Source organism: Puma concolor, chromosome C2 (assembly GCF_028749965.1).
Source record: "Puma concolor isolate L17-30 chromosome C2, mPumCon1.1.hap2, whole genome shotgun sequence".
NCBI lineage: Eukaryota > Metazoa > Chordata > Mammalia > Carnivora > Felidae > Puma > Puma concolor.
In genome coordinates, this window is record NC_141675.1 from 45,927,750 (window position 1) to 45,943,572 (window position 15,823).

Genomic DNA, 15,823 nt, shown 5'->3' on the forward strand with positions numbered 1-15,823 from the left:
GTCTTTATAAAACCATTAACTATGCCTTCAAGTATTCATTTCTTGGGCATTTGAGGAGCCCCTCCCTATTCCTCCCTTCCTGAGCATTTCATCCTCTTAAAAAGGCAAAAGCTCTTTCAGAACTGGGTGAAAGATTTCATTCTTTACATGTTCTTCATAGTAGAAAGTTCAAATACTTCTTTAATTTCTGGTATTTATTTCTGAGATGATTTAATGCAGAAGACCTTAATTTTCCTGCTAAGATCTTGGGTCCTCTTCCAGCTGTGTACTCGAGTTCAAAATAGTTTCCTATATGGGATCAATCAAGTTTCTGAACCTAGTTTTCTGTTATGGTACAACTCCACAGATCTCCCATGTATTCAGCCACAGAGAGGTAAAAAAATGGCCTATAAAGGGACTTTTAACTCCACCATGGTCATAGTTAGATTTGGAAAAAGAGACCTATGGCCTCTAGGGATATCCTTCTGGCTCTTAAACAGTTCACTAGGTATGGCTTCTTCACTTCAGGTGACATTGATTACTGTGGTCTATGTAATTTCCATTTGCCTCCACCTCTGCTTAGTGAACAGAGGGTGTTGACAGTGACCTTTATCTAAGGGGAAAGGCAATACACTGTGGTACAGCCTTTCCATGGATGAAAAACCATCACATGCTAGGTGTCTTAGTTTTCTGTTAGTACTTAGATGCAGCTCTAGCTTGATTTAGAAATGAAACAGCTGCCCAGTATTTGCCTAGGTTCAGCTACAAGTTGTAGTCAGATGGTTTCTTTGCTGAAAATGGAATCCATGCCTGTGAGGAAGTCAATCACTGTAAACATAATTTCCTTCCTGAGTTGGCCCAAACTATGAATTTGACAAAGCCATCAATATGTGTCTTCTTCCTTAATTAAATAACCTTCACATACATTCTTCTGAATTTTAATTCCTTTTATTTGAGCTAACCATTTCTTACAGGGTTCTCCCAGTAGGGGCACTGAACTGGCTTGTTCATGTTGAAGACCTGTGACTTAGCTTTGTTTGCTATTTCATCTGAACATTTAACATGTTCAAATTTTTATTTTCCTTCTGTCAGTTATTCAAAGGAAATCCTTTAGGCATCTGTAAAAGATGCTATTAGTAATGTTTCTTTGGGGATGGTACATTCACTTTTTTGCATTTGCCTAATTTTTAGACCTTGATCTTGTAATTTTTTGGTACATCTGACTGAGAGGCAACTTGGCCTTGGCAACTAAAATTTAACTCTCTCAGACTATATGTTCCAATGAAAGGCAGCAGCTCAAGTCTTGCATGGAGTGTATAAGCCTGTGCTTTTCTTGTCTTTGGCTTAAACAGTAGTCTGTAAACCCATAGTCTTGTGCTCCATGAACAACGTGTCTTATAAATGAAATTTTCAGGAAATTTTCATGTTAAAGCGTGTCACTGTGGTCTGCAGAGAAGGAAGCCTTCCAGCTTTGGCTTATAAGACTTTCATCTTCCTTTTAGGTATGTTTGTGCAGTGTAGCTGCCTCTGGCATGGGAGTTATGTTTAAAGTCAGCACCCAGGGCTGGAACTGTCCATGATCAAAAGTCTGTTAAATTGCCCATCACATACAGTATACGGGCAGCTGCATCTCAGTGTCCAACCGGGTGTTTCTTTGGTAAGAACCAGGTGTAACAGCTTGTTTTAAAGGGCTGTGTACAAAAAAATACTTCCCTTTTAATCCTAGGCTCACACTTTGTACCAAGTGTGTGAACACTCAAATTTGTAACATATGAGTGATAGAAAATATCCACTGTCTAAAGGAAGATTTGACTAAGAGAAAAATGCCATGCTGTCAGAATCAGCTGGTTTGAAGTCTGGGTTTCCAACATACAATCAAGCGAGACTTTGGGGCATAGAAACCAGGGCTCTTGATATCTGCGGTTGTAGTGTCCAAGGCCCTCTTAGGGTCAGGTCCATGGCTTGAAAATACTTTGGCTGGCATGGAGAAATCTTTGGAACTGGCAACAAAATTAAAACCATTCCAGTTTTGATACATGTCATTCTTCTACCTTACCCTTCTTTTCTTTTCTTTTTTTTAGAGACAGAGACAGAGTGTGAGTGGGGGAGGGGCACAGAAAGAGGGAGACACAGAATCTAAAGCAGGCTCTAGGCTCCGAGCTGTTAACTCAAGAACCATGAGATCCTGACATGAGCCGAAGTCAGTTGCTTAACTGACTGAGCCACTCAGGTGCCCTTTTATCCTTAAAAAAAAAAAAAAAAAAAAGTTTGTTTATTTATTTTGAGAGAGAGAGCGCACATATTGAGTGAATGAGGGAGGGGCAGAGAGAGAGAGGGAGAGAGAGAATGCCAAGTAGGCTCTGCACTGTCAGCACAGAGCCCAACTCGGGGCTTGCACTGACAAACTGTGAGATTATGACCTGAGCTGATGTTAAGAGTCAGACACTTAAACTGACTGAGCCACCCAGATGCCCCTTTTTTACTTTACCCTTCTAACCACCTGTGAGGTAGTCAGGGTTAGATTGGTGTCACATTCATAAATGAAGAACCCGGGAGTGATGAGTTTAACTATACTGGCTGGGGGGCCCGTAATGGAGTACCGTGTTCTCTGTTCACTGTTGTACTCTATATTCATAAGTTGAATAGGTTATATATAGATGACTGGGCTGTTCCTAGAACGTGTAGGAGGAATTCTAGAAGAGTGGGTTAACTTCTCAAACATGCAGGTGGTACATTGGGATAGTAATTTGCTAAGTAGTATACCTTCGTGGTCTGGAGGAAATAATAAACTGCCTCTAGTGCCTGCTTTCAGCCGGTGAATTAATTACCCAGCTATTTCTAGTTCAGTGTTCATTAGGGAGATTCACTGATCCATCATTTTAGCCTCTACTTTAAATTTTGGGCTAAAGGCACTTTAGAAGCTTTCTGGAAATTGTTATTGTGAAATGATACAACCAGAAAGCTTTATAAAAAAAAAAAATTGTTCTTTGATGAAATGTAGAATGGGGACAGGTTTTCATTTGATCTGTACCTTCCAATTTTGAGATAAACTCCTTGGAGGACTGTCAGGAAATTATTTTCCCTATTTGGTTGATATGATGAGTAGTTTCCTGCATCTGAGACTCTGAAAGTAAAGTTTTTTTTTTTTTTAAATAAATAAGAAAGCACAACTGATGAAACTGTTGTCAATGTGCTGAACAGACTTTTGATTCTTTTCTCTTAATGAAAATTGGCTTTTTTGTTTTGGTTTTTTTTTTTGGTTTTTAAGCAGAATGTACTGTTTGAAAAGCCGTCAAGAAGGTAGCTGTTAAAGGTAGCAGGCATTTAGTGTCTTTGTTTTGCTTTCCCTTTCTTTAGGTTGGTCTCATGAAGAAAATATGAGAGTTTTATAAATATATTATTTCTTTTTAGGTTCCAATCCTTAGTAAAAAAGAAGATGTTTTTGCATATTTAGCTAAATATTCAGTGCCAATGGTTCGAGCCACGTGGCTGATCAAGATGACGTGTGCCTATTATTCTGCTATTTCTGAAGCTAAAATTAAGAAACGTCAGGCTACTGATCCTAATTTGGGTAAGTGAGAGGTATGCTACGTTTTACATTTCATCTTTGATTCTACAAGTAATTGTCTCCATGCTCTGTCCGTGGCCCAGCGAGGTGAGTACCGAGAAGGAAGGTCCATGGGGAGGCTGAAAATCGCTCACAGCACATAGGTAGATCCTCGTTCACCCAGGCCCAGAAAGCGTCCTGGTTCCGTCAGCAGATCATGTCGCTGTTACCTCCAAAATCTGTCCTGCATCTAGACACTTTTCTCCAGCACAGCTACTGGAACGCTGGTTTGTGCCACCGTCATCCCTTGGCTGGATACAGGGGCAACCTCCGAACTGGGCTCCCGCCTTTCCTTTTGCTCCTTACACTGCAGTCTCCGCCACACTAATCACCAAGCCTGAATCACATCATATCGCGTCCCTACTTAGAATTTTGTGATAGTTTCTCACTACAATTAGGATCAAGATCCAGGTTCTCTCCTGTGGCCACCGAGGCCATCTATACCTTGCTCCCTCTTTCTACGATGTTCTGGCCACATGGTCTTCCTTCTGCCCCTCTGACCTGCCACGCCCCCTTCCTTTCTCAGGGTGAATGCATTTCCTCTTGCTTGTACTTGGGTTACTCTTCCCTCTGGTATTCCCACCTCTCCTCCTCTTGGAGCCTTTGGTTCTAGTGCCATTTCCTCAGGACGTTTTCTCTGGCTACCTAGCTAAATAGCGTTCCCCTTTCTCCCCTTCCATCCGATTATGTTCTCAGTTATTCTTGTTTTATTCACAGCATGTCTCACTATCTGAAATTATCTTTAAAAATTCTGTCTCTCTTGTAGCCCCCCCCCCCCCCCCCCCCCCCCCGCCCCCACCACATGCACTGGCCCGTGAATACGGTAGGTATTGTTGAAAGAACTAAAGGTAAACTGTTTGGTCAGTTTTCATTCTTGATGACTAGACAGTGACTCCCGAGGTGGTGCTAAACATGATTAATAAAAGATTTGATTTTGCATTAGAAATGTGCACGGAATGTGCTCGCTTCGGCAGCACATATACTAGAAATGTGCATGGAAAATTACATGTAAAGATGTCCACATAAAGATCAGGTTTACAAATAATTCCTTATGAAATGGAAACATGCGTGTTTTATAAAGGGAGACCCCAGCTACAAAGCTCTGAGGAGCAGGGTCAGGAAGTGCAAATGTCCTCAGATGCAGGCAGGATCCTAAATAAGTGTGTGAGGGTGTGAGGTGGTTGAGACTGGTCGGGGGCCCTGGCGAGCTAGTCACTGGAGCCCACTCTAAAAGCATGAAAAGTTAAAACAAGACAGAAAACATGGCTAGATTCCATGGCTTCCACCTTTGAGTTCAGGTGTGCTAAAGCCAAGAAGCAGAAGTCAGCTGTACTTAAAACAACACCGTATTGTGCATGTATTTAAGTATTCAAGGGAAAAAGAATGGGAGGAAACAATCCCCAGAGTTAACAGTGATTATCTCTGAGTGTTGTTTTGGTAGCAGTCTTAACTCCATACTTCTAATCGTTTTCATCTTTGACTTACTATTTTTTGGGGGGAAACAAAAGAAATGTCCCTTTTAGAAATTACCGAAGCTATACATTCTCATTACAGTATTTGCCAATGGTGCCAAAGTAGAACCAATAAATGTTTAAGTTTCTTTTCTCCTTTCTTCGTATTTTCCTACTTTTTTTTTGAGAGAGAGCGAGTGAGCATGTGTGCGTAATTGAGCAAGAGGCAGAGAGAGAGAATTGGGGCTTACCGGGGTCTTGTGTTTTACCTGAAGCGGGGCTCGAGGTTACCCAATGTGGGATTCCAACTCACTCACAAACTGTGAGATCATGACCTGAGCCGAAGTCAGATGCTTAATGATGTCTGCGTAGCCTGTTTCCTCCCTGTGCTGCGGGTTAGCTCAGATGGCACTTCCTAAGAGAGGCCTTCTCAGATCACTCCAGCCAAAAGGTCATTTCTCTGTTACTCTGTCATCATCTCCTGCTTTATTTTTCTTCATAGCTGTTAATACTACCTCATGTTATATTTTAAATTAATTTATGTATTAAAATTTTTTTTAATGTTTATTTTTGAGAGAGAGACAGAGACAATGTGTGAGTGGCGGAGGGGCAGAGAGAGGAGACACAGAATCCGAAGCAGGCTCCAGGCTCTGGGCTGTCAGCACAGAGCCTGATGCAGGGCATCAAACCCTGAACCAGGAGATCATGACCTGAGCCAAAGTTGGACACTTTAACCAACTGAGCCATCCAGGTGCCCCTAAATTTATTGATTTCTTATGTCCACTCGTTCAGCTATAATGTTTCTCCATGAGAAACTTTGTCTTATTTGTTAAGTACTGAATCTCCTAGAAGAGTACCTGGCATACAGAAGGTGCTCAGTAAGTAAGATAAATAAATGAATTATCAGGCCTAAAGTGTGTGTGTGTGTGTGTGTGTGTGTGTGTGTGTGTGTGTGTATTTGTTCCAACTCCTAATCCTTGAAACTTGTATCATCACCAGCTATAATGGAGAGACCGTTCCTCCTTTCCTTAGATTCTTTTCATGGCTTTTTGTAACTGGTTCTGTCAGTGATTTCCTTGATCAGTTTAATCTGATTTTAACACTCCTAGAAAGGATAAAGGAATCATGCAGGAATGCATCTGCCCAATGAAATATAAAACAGTTTTAGGACAAATAAAAGTCTGATACACCGTCATCATTTGCAGAGAATGTGTAGTTAGAGTTTTTAGGGATCTCAGATAGGAATGTATCGCCACAACCGTATGATTTCTGCTACCAAATGGAAGGAAGCCTAGTTCCCTTTTGTAGCTAAGAACATCAGAGACTTCTTGCATTCATTACTTTAACCATTAATTTCCTTATTAGTGTAAGCAGTTGTTTTTTTTGAAGGGGGGGCAATTATTTTCTACTCCCCCCTTCCCCCCGGATCTAAAATTTCTATTATTTCCACGACAGATGGTTGATTAGGTTCACTCGCTAGCTGTGTTTTCTCTTTTGTAAGCCACGTAACACACGATTCTGGTTTTTGACTCTGTCTATTAAGTATTACAGTTGATGTGTTTTTATGATCATTCATGTGTGTTTATACGTGTAAATGTCAAATCCATGAAGATCAAGTGCCTACTATACCATTTTTCGTGGTAGGATATATAAAAACTTTGACCTAAAAAAATGCTTAAAGCTACAAATGAGAATATTTTAAAAAATGCATGCATTTCAGGAGCTGACCCCTAAACTCTGAGGTCTAGTGTCTCGGAAGGAGCTTTGGGCTTTGCTCATCCCAGATCTGCCACCAAGTGACTGGTTGCTTACAGCAAAACCTTAGTCTGTCCAGACAACAGTCTTCTCAGCTTGGATCCAGTCTAATCCATGTTACCTCTAATTTCATGTCTTTTTCATTTTCTCTTAATCCAGAGCAGTTCTTCAGCCTTTCATTTTCTTGATAGTTTTAGAGAGGATAGACCAGCTCTCTTGTAAAATGTCCCTTGATTTTCATTTGTCCAGTTCCTTGTGATTAGATTCAGATTATGTACTCTTGGTAGGAATACCACGGAAGCAATGCTGTGAGCCTCTCAGTACATCATACTACATTGTCCCAGTGCTGGCGGTGATCACTGACTTTGGTCTTTTGGGTAAGGTGGTGCCTCCCAGATTTCTTCACTACATGGTTGCTGTTTTAACCTTTGTAGTTAATAGGTTATTTATTTATTTATTAATGTTTATTTATTTTAGAGAGAGAGAGAGAGAGAGAGTGTATGTGAGCAGAGGAGGGGGAGGGACAGAGAGAGAGAAGGAGACGTAGAATCTGAAGCAGGCTCCAGGCTCTGAGCTGTTAGCACAGAGCCCGATGCAGGGCTTGAATCCATGAACCATCAGGTCATGACCTGAGCTGAAGGCAGGCACTTAACCAGCTGAGCCACCCAGGCGCCCCCCAATAGGTAATTTAACTGTGTAGATACCTAATTCATTTTTCTGTGTTCTTGTATGTGTTTTAAAATGCAAATGTTGGGGCGCCTGGGTGGCTCAGTCGGTTAAGCAGCCGACTTCGGCTCAGGTCACGATCTCACCGTCCGTGAGTTCAAGCCCCGCGTCGGGCTCTGTGCTGACAGCTCAGAGCCTGGAGCCTGTTTCAGATTCTGTGTCTCCCTCTCTCTGACCCTCCCCCATTCGTGCTCTGTCTCTCTCTGTCTCAAAAATAAATAAATGTTAAAAAAAAAAATTAAAATGCGAATGTTCCGTACCATTTTTATTATCTGCAGAGAGCAGATTTCAGTGGTTTCAATGATCTGATCTTAGTTTACTATCACCCCATTACACCTGATATGTCTCACTCTCTGCTTTGTCTTCAGCACTTTCTTCAGCTTCTTTAAGCACATTAGAGAGTGCATTTGGAAGCATTTGGCTGTGTGGACCTAGCCATAATGTAGCAAGTTTCACACTCCAAGCAAGCTCTACAGCCAAGCAACTACACACATATATATGTGTTGAACTGGATTAAATTGCATACACTTCAGAAGATTAACTTGCAGTAATAGGTTCTATGTTCTGGCTTTGACAGTGAAAAGAATCATTCAGCACATTTGGGGCAAGATTGACTATCAAGTGTCACCTTTTTCTGGCATTGGTTTTATGACTTTTGTTGTCTTGATGATTGTTCTTACAATCTGTAAAGTGTCTTCAGCAGAAATGGCCTTTATTCCTTTGTAATAGAAACATATGTTTTATTTTCAGTTCCCACATTCAGTGTTGGAACAGAGCTATAAAGCACTGCTGTTTGATTTTATTGAAGAGAGTTTTTCCTAAAGTTAAGTGGGCTAACAGCAACAAGGGAGCAGGCCCCATTGTGTAAATTGTTTAAATGTAGCAACACAGAGATTGTCACTATCATTATGCAAAGAGTTACCGATCTAAAATGTGGATTAAATGCGTTGCTGTCCTAGAGAGCTTGCAGCAGGCAAAGACATACCCAGTATGGCGTGTACCTAAAAGTGAGCGAGGCCTTGGGTTTCTTGGTGAGGTTTCACATGCAATTTCTTTCTTTCTTTTTTTTTTTTTATATATTTAAAAATTTTTGTTTTACGTTTATTTCTTTTTGAGAGACAGCGTGAGCAGGGGAGGGGCAGAGAGAGAGAGAGAGACACACACACACACACACACACACACACACACACACACACACACACAGAATCTGAAGCAAGCGCCAGGCTCTGCTCTGTCGGCACAGAGCCCGATGCGGGGCTCGAACTCCCGAACCGTGAGATCATGACCTGAGCTGAAGTTGGATGTTTAACTGTCTGAGCCACCCACGTGCCCCTCACATGTAATTTCAAGGCAGGTAAAGAACTATTTGACTTGGGCAAATCTTAACATCAGGGCAGAGATTTTAAAATAGAGGTGAAATTAGGGAAGTTTAGAGGAGGAGATTATAATTTTCAGTCCTTATGAGAGCTAAAAAATAAGATGTTACAGGTGGACAGGATATTTAGAAAATGTTATCACAATAGGTGAGTGTTACAGATTCATGGGAACAAACACCAGACATGATGCAAAGTTGGTTTCAGAAATTTTTTAGGGTTGAATGTTTTGTTTTTAAGATGAGAATGTTTAGTTGTCTTAAGTGTTTGACCTCACCGGAGGGAAGCATTTAAGATGGGCTAGCTAATATTTAAAAATAAGTAAAACGTACAGTTACATAATTAAGGAAAGTCTTTGAACAGATTAGGAAATACTACTTTATAGTAAGTAACGCGAACTTTGTACCTTTATTTGTAGGAATTTTCCCTCTGAGGAGTCCTGTTGTTGCTGAGCCAACTAATTGTAACCGTTGAATTTACTACCTTGTTTGCTCTCACTGTAGTAGTTAGCATCTCTTGAGCAATTATGGAATGTGCCTCGCTGCGGTAAGCAGGAGCACGGCACTTCTTGCAGTCTTAGATCGGGTCAGCTTGTGTCGTGTGCTGTGAAAATGATCTGTTACTTGAGGGAGCTTTTCAGCCTTGGGCATACCTCATCCCTTTGCTGTTGGAACCTGTTGCTGTGTTTCCTGTTGGCTCGTGTGAGAATAGCCTGTCCCTCACCACATCTACCAGGATTACTGTGGTGTGCTGTGATACCACATTCCCTACTTGCTAGATTCTGTTCTGTGGGTTTTCTGATGTATTCAGATGATCTGTGAGAGACAGAGTTTATTCCCATTTCTCAGATGAGGATACGGATGTGTAGACGGGTGCACAAAGCCCCTCAGCGTGCTGTGTCCACACTGGGTTCTGACGCTTGGGCTGGACACTGCTGGTCAGTGGGGTCAGGGAGAGTGTAGTTGCTGCTCTGGAGGTGTTCACACTTGGGGGTAGGGCATATATCCAAACAATCCAAGTATCAGAAAAGGAAGGAAGCGCTCACAGTGACATGAGTAAAATGTGCAGGGAGTCCCAAGGAATTTGGAAAGCTCAGGGAGATCCACAGGAGAAGTGAAGTTTGAAAGACGAGGTATTTCGACAGAATTGGGGGGATGTTGTGCAGGGAAGGCCACTTCTGGCAGAAGGATGGCGTCTGCAGAGAAAGAGGGTCATCAAATAGTTGGACTTGAGCAACTGCTGGGATTTTTTTCATCTCATGTGTTAGTTGCCAGCGGGGTGGTGATAAAAGGCTGTGAGGAGCCTTGTGTGCTAAGGGTCTGTGAGTACTCTATGGGGGATGGTGGGCGGCCAGGGGAGGGCTTCTGGGTACTATTGTTGTTAGAACACTCTCCCTAAGTTTCTTGTCTGTAACGTGGGGATAGTTATAATTGGCAGTACCTTTTAGGGATGAAACGAGTCAGTGCTTCTAAAGAGTTGAGAACAGTTGCTGGCACATAGTAAATGGCCACGCAAGTGTCCACTATTGCTAGTTGCTACAGTTGCTAGCCAGCATTTATTCCATCATGACTAGCTGGTATTTATTATCTTGTGCTGGGAAGTTCACAGACACTATAGGCAGTCATAACCAGCTTGCATTGTAGGTTCTGTTTTCCCATTTTGCGTAGGAGGGACCTGAGCATCAGAAGTTATGTCACTTGCTGGCACAGAGGGAGCTGGACTCACTAGGGGTTTGCTCTTTCCTCCCTGCTGTGACATGGTGGTTGCTAGGGGGAAGTCCGCGTTGTGGGCCCCGTGAAGACAAGATGCATCTCTGGGCAGGCAGGTGCTGGCAGGGAACAGGCTGTGGGGTTTCAGGGCTGTGAGCAGCATCTGAGGAGTCAGAACCCTTAATCTCATGCGCACCATGGGGTCCAGGCAGAGCATAGCAAAGTCCAGCGTGCTGTGGAAACTCGAGAAAGATGAAATTGTTTGCAAGATGAACAGCTCTAATACGGACTAAAAATTGCTGGGTGTTCAGTATGGTGAAAAGTGACAAGATGTATCATGGACCTCAAGCCTTTTTGGGGGGTGGGGGGGGAACAGAGAGATTAGAAGAAGCTTAAAATGCATGCTTCGTGGTTAAACTCCCCAGGGAACTGCTCTGTTTACCTCCGGTTGTTTCCTCTGTACCCCTGAGGTTTTGCTGGGTTGGGCATCTGTACTGGATGAGAGACTTTTCCTGGTTGACTATACTGTTGGAACCACTATTCTTATCGCCCCAAAATACAGCGAAGGAATAGCTACCCTTCTTGCACAGTGGTTAATTAATTTGTGACATATTCACTGAGCCATTTGGACTGCAGAAATAAACCCTGCTAAGCACATAATTGACAGTCTGGTTTCTTATCTAAGCCAACCAGCTTACTTTCAGTTCGGGTACTTGAAGACATTCCAATACTAACTTTTTTGATTCTAGGGACAAGCTCTTAGTTTCAAGTCAAGATTGCCACCGCGTTTTCAGTGTCCTCGTATCTCATTGTCATAAAAGAGATTTCTGCTTTCATTACTTTGGGAATAACTCTGAAGATTGGACAGAAGTGCTTGTATAACTGTATTTAAATTCATGCTGTATTTAGGCCTGAAAATAGGTTTTAACTGGTGGCGTAGCTCTTGGCTACCTGGATAAAAAAATTCTGCAATAGAGGCATTGGGGTAAGACTTTGGCACCTGTAACTCTCCTGTTCCCCAACAATCTTTTATCTAAAAGTTTTAGCATCTATTGGTGAACCAGGCACCAAGTCATTATTTTATTAGGAATGGCTAGATGTTGGCATTCTTCTGTGAAAACAAGCTTTCTCTTACCAACTGTGATAAATTGTAATTCTTTATAAAAAAGACAGTAAATACTAAAGTCCTTTCCTTTGATTATCAGTTTTTCTGAGTAGAATTGCTCTAATGACATGTTTAGTGGTGGTAAATGTGTTTCTTTCTTTCTTTTTCCTATTTAAAAAAGTTATCTTTGGTCATTGTGATGGGCTCATGGATTTCTATTCACCCAGTATTTTACAACCAGTTACACTCTTCCTCATTTTAGTGTTCAGATTACCCAAAAGTTGGCCAGCAGAAGATGTTTCAAGCTCTTTTGTAGCCTTTCTGACATGACACCTTTTTGTCTCAGAGCACTTCTTTGCTTTTTGGCACAGAAAGTGTCTCAGGCTTGTCTTGTACTTTTCCTGCCTCAGGTCTGTAGTCAGTCATTTCTCAAAGGAATCCTACTTCTTTCTAGTGGGAACAGTATTTAGAAAGCAAGACCCCAATGCTGACGGTGCTCACTGCTACTAGGTTGTATGGCATCTAGGCTTAGTCAGTGGGTGGATGGAGACCTGCCTCCCTGCGTGTGTTGTGTGTACTTACTAGAGTTTCTATTTTCATTTCCAGTTTATCTTTAACATTTTCATTTAACATTAAGTATTTTTCTTTATTCTTCATTTTATGTTTACTTTAAAAAGTTCTAATCAAATTTAATATGCTGCAGTGTAACTCTGCATTACTCATCATTGCTCTATGGAAACATTTTCCAAAGTAAAGTGTTACGGTCCTTTTCAAGGTAGAATGCAGGCAGGTGATAGTGGTGGTCGTGAGGTGTGTGTGTGTGTGTGTGATTAAATTTTTGATGAAATCAAAGGTAATGTCTGCCCATGATTCCTTTTGAATTTCTTAGCAAAATGCACCAAAAGGACTTCTATTTCACTCGAATAAGGCGGGGGGGGGCGGCGCTTAAGAAAAAGGTTTAAGTTTTTATACACTGAGGTAGATGCTGTGGAGAATTTTAACCAAGTGCCTGCCTTTAAGGGGCTGTCATTTTTGGTGGAGAGAAAATGGCTTTCTCAAACAGAGCAATCGGCAGTTCATAATTACCTCTAATCATAGAGGAAATGATGGGAGATGAAAAATTAGGGAAGGCTTTCTGAAGGAGTGAAATACGAGCTGGGCCTTAAGGAAGTCTAGTCTTCTAAGTAAAAATTAGGAAAGTTTTGTTTTGTTTTAGTTTTTTGTTGTATCTTGAAAAGTATTTCTTGGTCTTAGATAATTATCTCCCTTCCTGGCAAGCTGGGAGCCAATGAGTTAGGTTTAGAGTTCTGGGTACTGTATTTGCTTGGTCTTTACCGCTGTCATTTCTTCCGGTTTGCTGTTTTGGGGGAATCACCTAGTCTTGAATTTATTGTTAGAACCTTTGGATGGCAATGGGTTCCTGTTTTCTAGTCAGTTGTATTGTTGACTCCTGCTTAAAATGATTAATCGTCTTGTGTGATAAAATGCTAATCAGAATCCCAATCTAATTAATGGTGTAGTTTTTTGCTCTCCATGTCTATTGGTACATGCGTGCACATTTACACTTGGAATGTATTATACAACAAAAGTATTTGTTACAAGTTTTTGTAGTTTACAGACTGATATTCTGTTTTTTCATTTGGGGCACTCCTCACAAAATCCTTCTCAGGTAGCCGGTATCTCCAATTTACAAATTATGGTAAGAAAATCCAGGGAAAGTGGGAAAACTAGGAATTCCATCCTGGTCTTGTTTGCTTTACAGAATTTCCAAGCTGGTCACACCAACTGAAGGATGAGCGTGGAGCTGGAGTGAGGGTGGTGTGGGGTGAGCTGTGAGGTGAGCCTTGTGAAGAAGGCTCGGTGTTCAATGAGTTTTTATTTGTTGTGCATCTTGCAGATCCATTGCTTCAAGTGTAATGAATTTCAAGAAAAAAAAAAAAACACCCCAAAACGGCTTCTTGTGTGAGATGAAAACAAATTTTTTAATAGCTAATATATATCCATTGTATAAAACACAGTATTCAAAGAGGGTGGTAAAGTCTCACTGTACTGTTGATCCGTACATGGTCTCCCAGACCCCTCTTCACATGCTTCAGAAGGAATTGTTACCAGTCTGGTTGCTTGTGTATCTTCTGAGATGTGTTTGCATGTATATCTTTAATGTATGTTCTTAAGAACATTGGTGCTTGTTCCATACTGAGCACATAGTGGCCCTGTTCTTTTAAAGGGCCCCAGGCTACTAACTTTTTAATAACTTAGGAAAGCTGTTTGTGTTTTGCAATCTGCCCTGGAATGTTAATTCCATGATGAATAGAGAGTTGTTTTTTTTTTTTTTTTTTAAAGACATACTTTGTTTCAGAGTCCTTTTCAGATGAAGTATATATTAATCTTTCAAATGAAATTCCTGGAATGAAGTGGCTCTAAAGTTCATTTCAACTTGCCATTATTTTGGAGTTGGGTACCTAGGATATATCGACAGGATAGAAAACACATTAAGGGTCAAATTACCAGTTGGAGTGTCTTTGTGAGAGTGGCACAGCTAAAGTGAATAGATTTAGCTAGCTATTTATTAATTACATAATTTATTGTCAAGTTAGCTAACATACAGTGTATACAGTGTGCTCTTGGCTTTAGGAGTAGATTCCTGTGATTCATCACTTACATACAACACCCAGTGCTCATCCCAAGCGCCATTCTCAATGTCCATCACCCATTTTCCCCACACCCCCTCACTCCACCCCATCAACCCTCAGTTCTCTATATGTAAGAGTCCCTTATGGTTTGCCTCCCACTCGGTTTGTAACTTTTTTTTTTTCTTTCCCTTTCCTTCATGGTCTTCTGTTAAGTTTCTCAACTTCCACATTTGAGTGCGAACATATGATCTCTGTCTTTCTCTGACTGACTTATTTCATTTAGCATAATATCCTCCAGTTCTATCCATATTGTCACAAATGGCAAGATTTCATTCTTTTTCATTGCCCAGTAATAGTCCGTTTATCAGTTGTCTTCTTTATCCGTTCATCAGTTGATGGACATTTGGGCTCTTTCCATAATTTGGCTATTGTTGAAAGCACTGCCCTAAACATGGGGGTACATGTGCCCCTATGAATCAGCACTTCTGCATCCTTTGGATAAATTCCTAGTAGTGCTATTGCTGGGTCGTATGGTAGTTTTATTTTTAGTTTCTTGAGGAACCTCCATACTGTTCTCCACACTGCACCAGTTTGCATTGCCACCAACAGTGCAAGAGGGCTCCCCTTTCTCCCCATCCTTGCCAACATTTGTTGTTTTTGAGTTGTTAATTTTTGGACAAAAGTGAATAGATTTAATTAAATGAATACGTCATGCATCATTCTTGGGCTCCAGGAAAAAAAACAAAAGGCCAGGTGAGTTCTGGAGGAGAGGATAATGGGGATGGGTCTGCTTCTGCTTGGTCTGTACAGTGTGTAAGCAATTTTCTGTTTCAGGGCTTTTTAGTCTAGAGTTGCTTGACATAGGTTTTGGCAATATGATGTCTATAGTATTTTTTTTAAATGTTTATTTTTGAGAGAGAGAGAGACCACGAGCACAAGTTGGGGAGGGGCATAGACAGAGGGAGACACAGAATCTGAAGCAGGCTACAGGCTCTGAGCTGTCAGCACAGAGCCTGATGTGGGGCTCAAACCTGTGAACCGTGAGATCATGACCTGAGCCAAAGTTGGACGTTTAACTGACAGAGCCACCCAGGTGCCCCAATGTTTGTAGTATTTGTATTCGTGTTCTAATGAAAGACTCTTACCTACCTAAGGCTTGTTCAGAAGTAGGAACTTCACAGCAATTGCATTTAAGTCTTAAGCAGTAAACACAGTGCTTCTACTGTTGAGACTTGACTCAAACCAAGCTCATTATGAAATTAAATTCCAATGTAAAGTGTAAAGTGAAAATGTAGTTAATGTGGCTCTGTCAATGATCAGGGCTTTCAACCACTTCCTCAGTAGCAGAAACTGAGAGAGGAGTGAAGATAATGAAATGTCTAGTGTAATAATTTAAGTAGTTCACATGTGTCCATGGGGCCGGCAGCAAATGTCTTTCTCCAGGCCTGCTCCTCCCTTTCTCCTTCCACCCAAGTCCTCAGGGGA

At 41.4% G+C, this 15,823-nt stretch overlaps 1 protein-coding gene across 1 annotated transcript in view; it reads left to right on the plus strand.

The window, feature by feature from the left end:
• Positions 1 to 15,823, plus strand: part of MED12L (mediator complex subunit 12L) — a 340,943-nt gene that overhangs the window by 41,858 nt on the left and 283,262 nt on the right. The window contains exon 7 of the mRNA XM_086674526.1: positions 3,391 to 3,550. Coding sequence (XP_086530652.1) covers positions 3,391 to 3,550 — 160 coding nt within the window. The remainder of the gene's footprint in view (positions 1 to 3,390; positions 3,551 to 15,823) is intronic.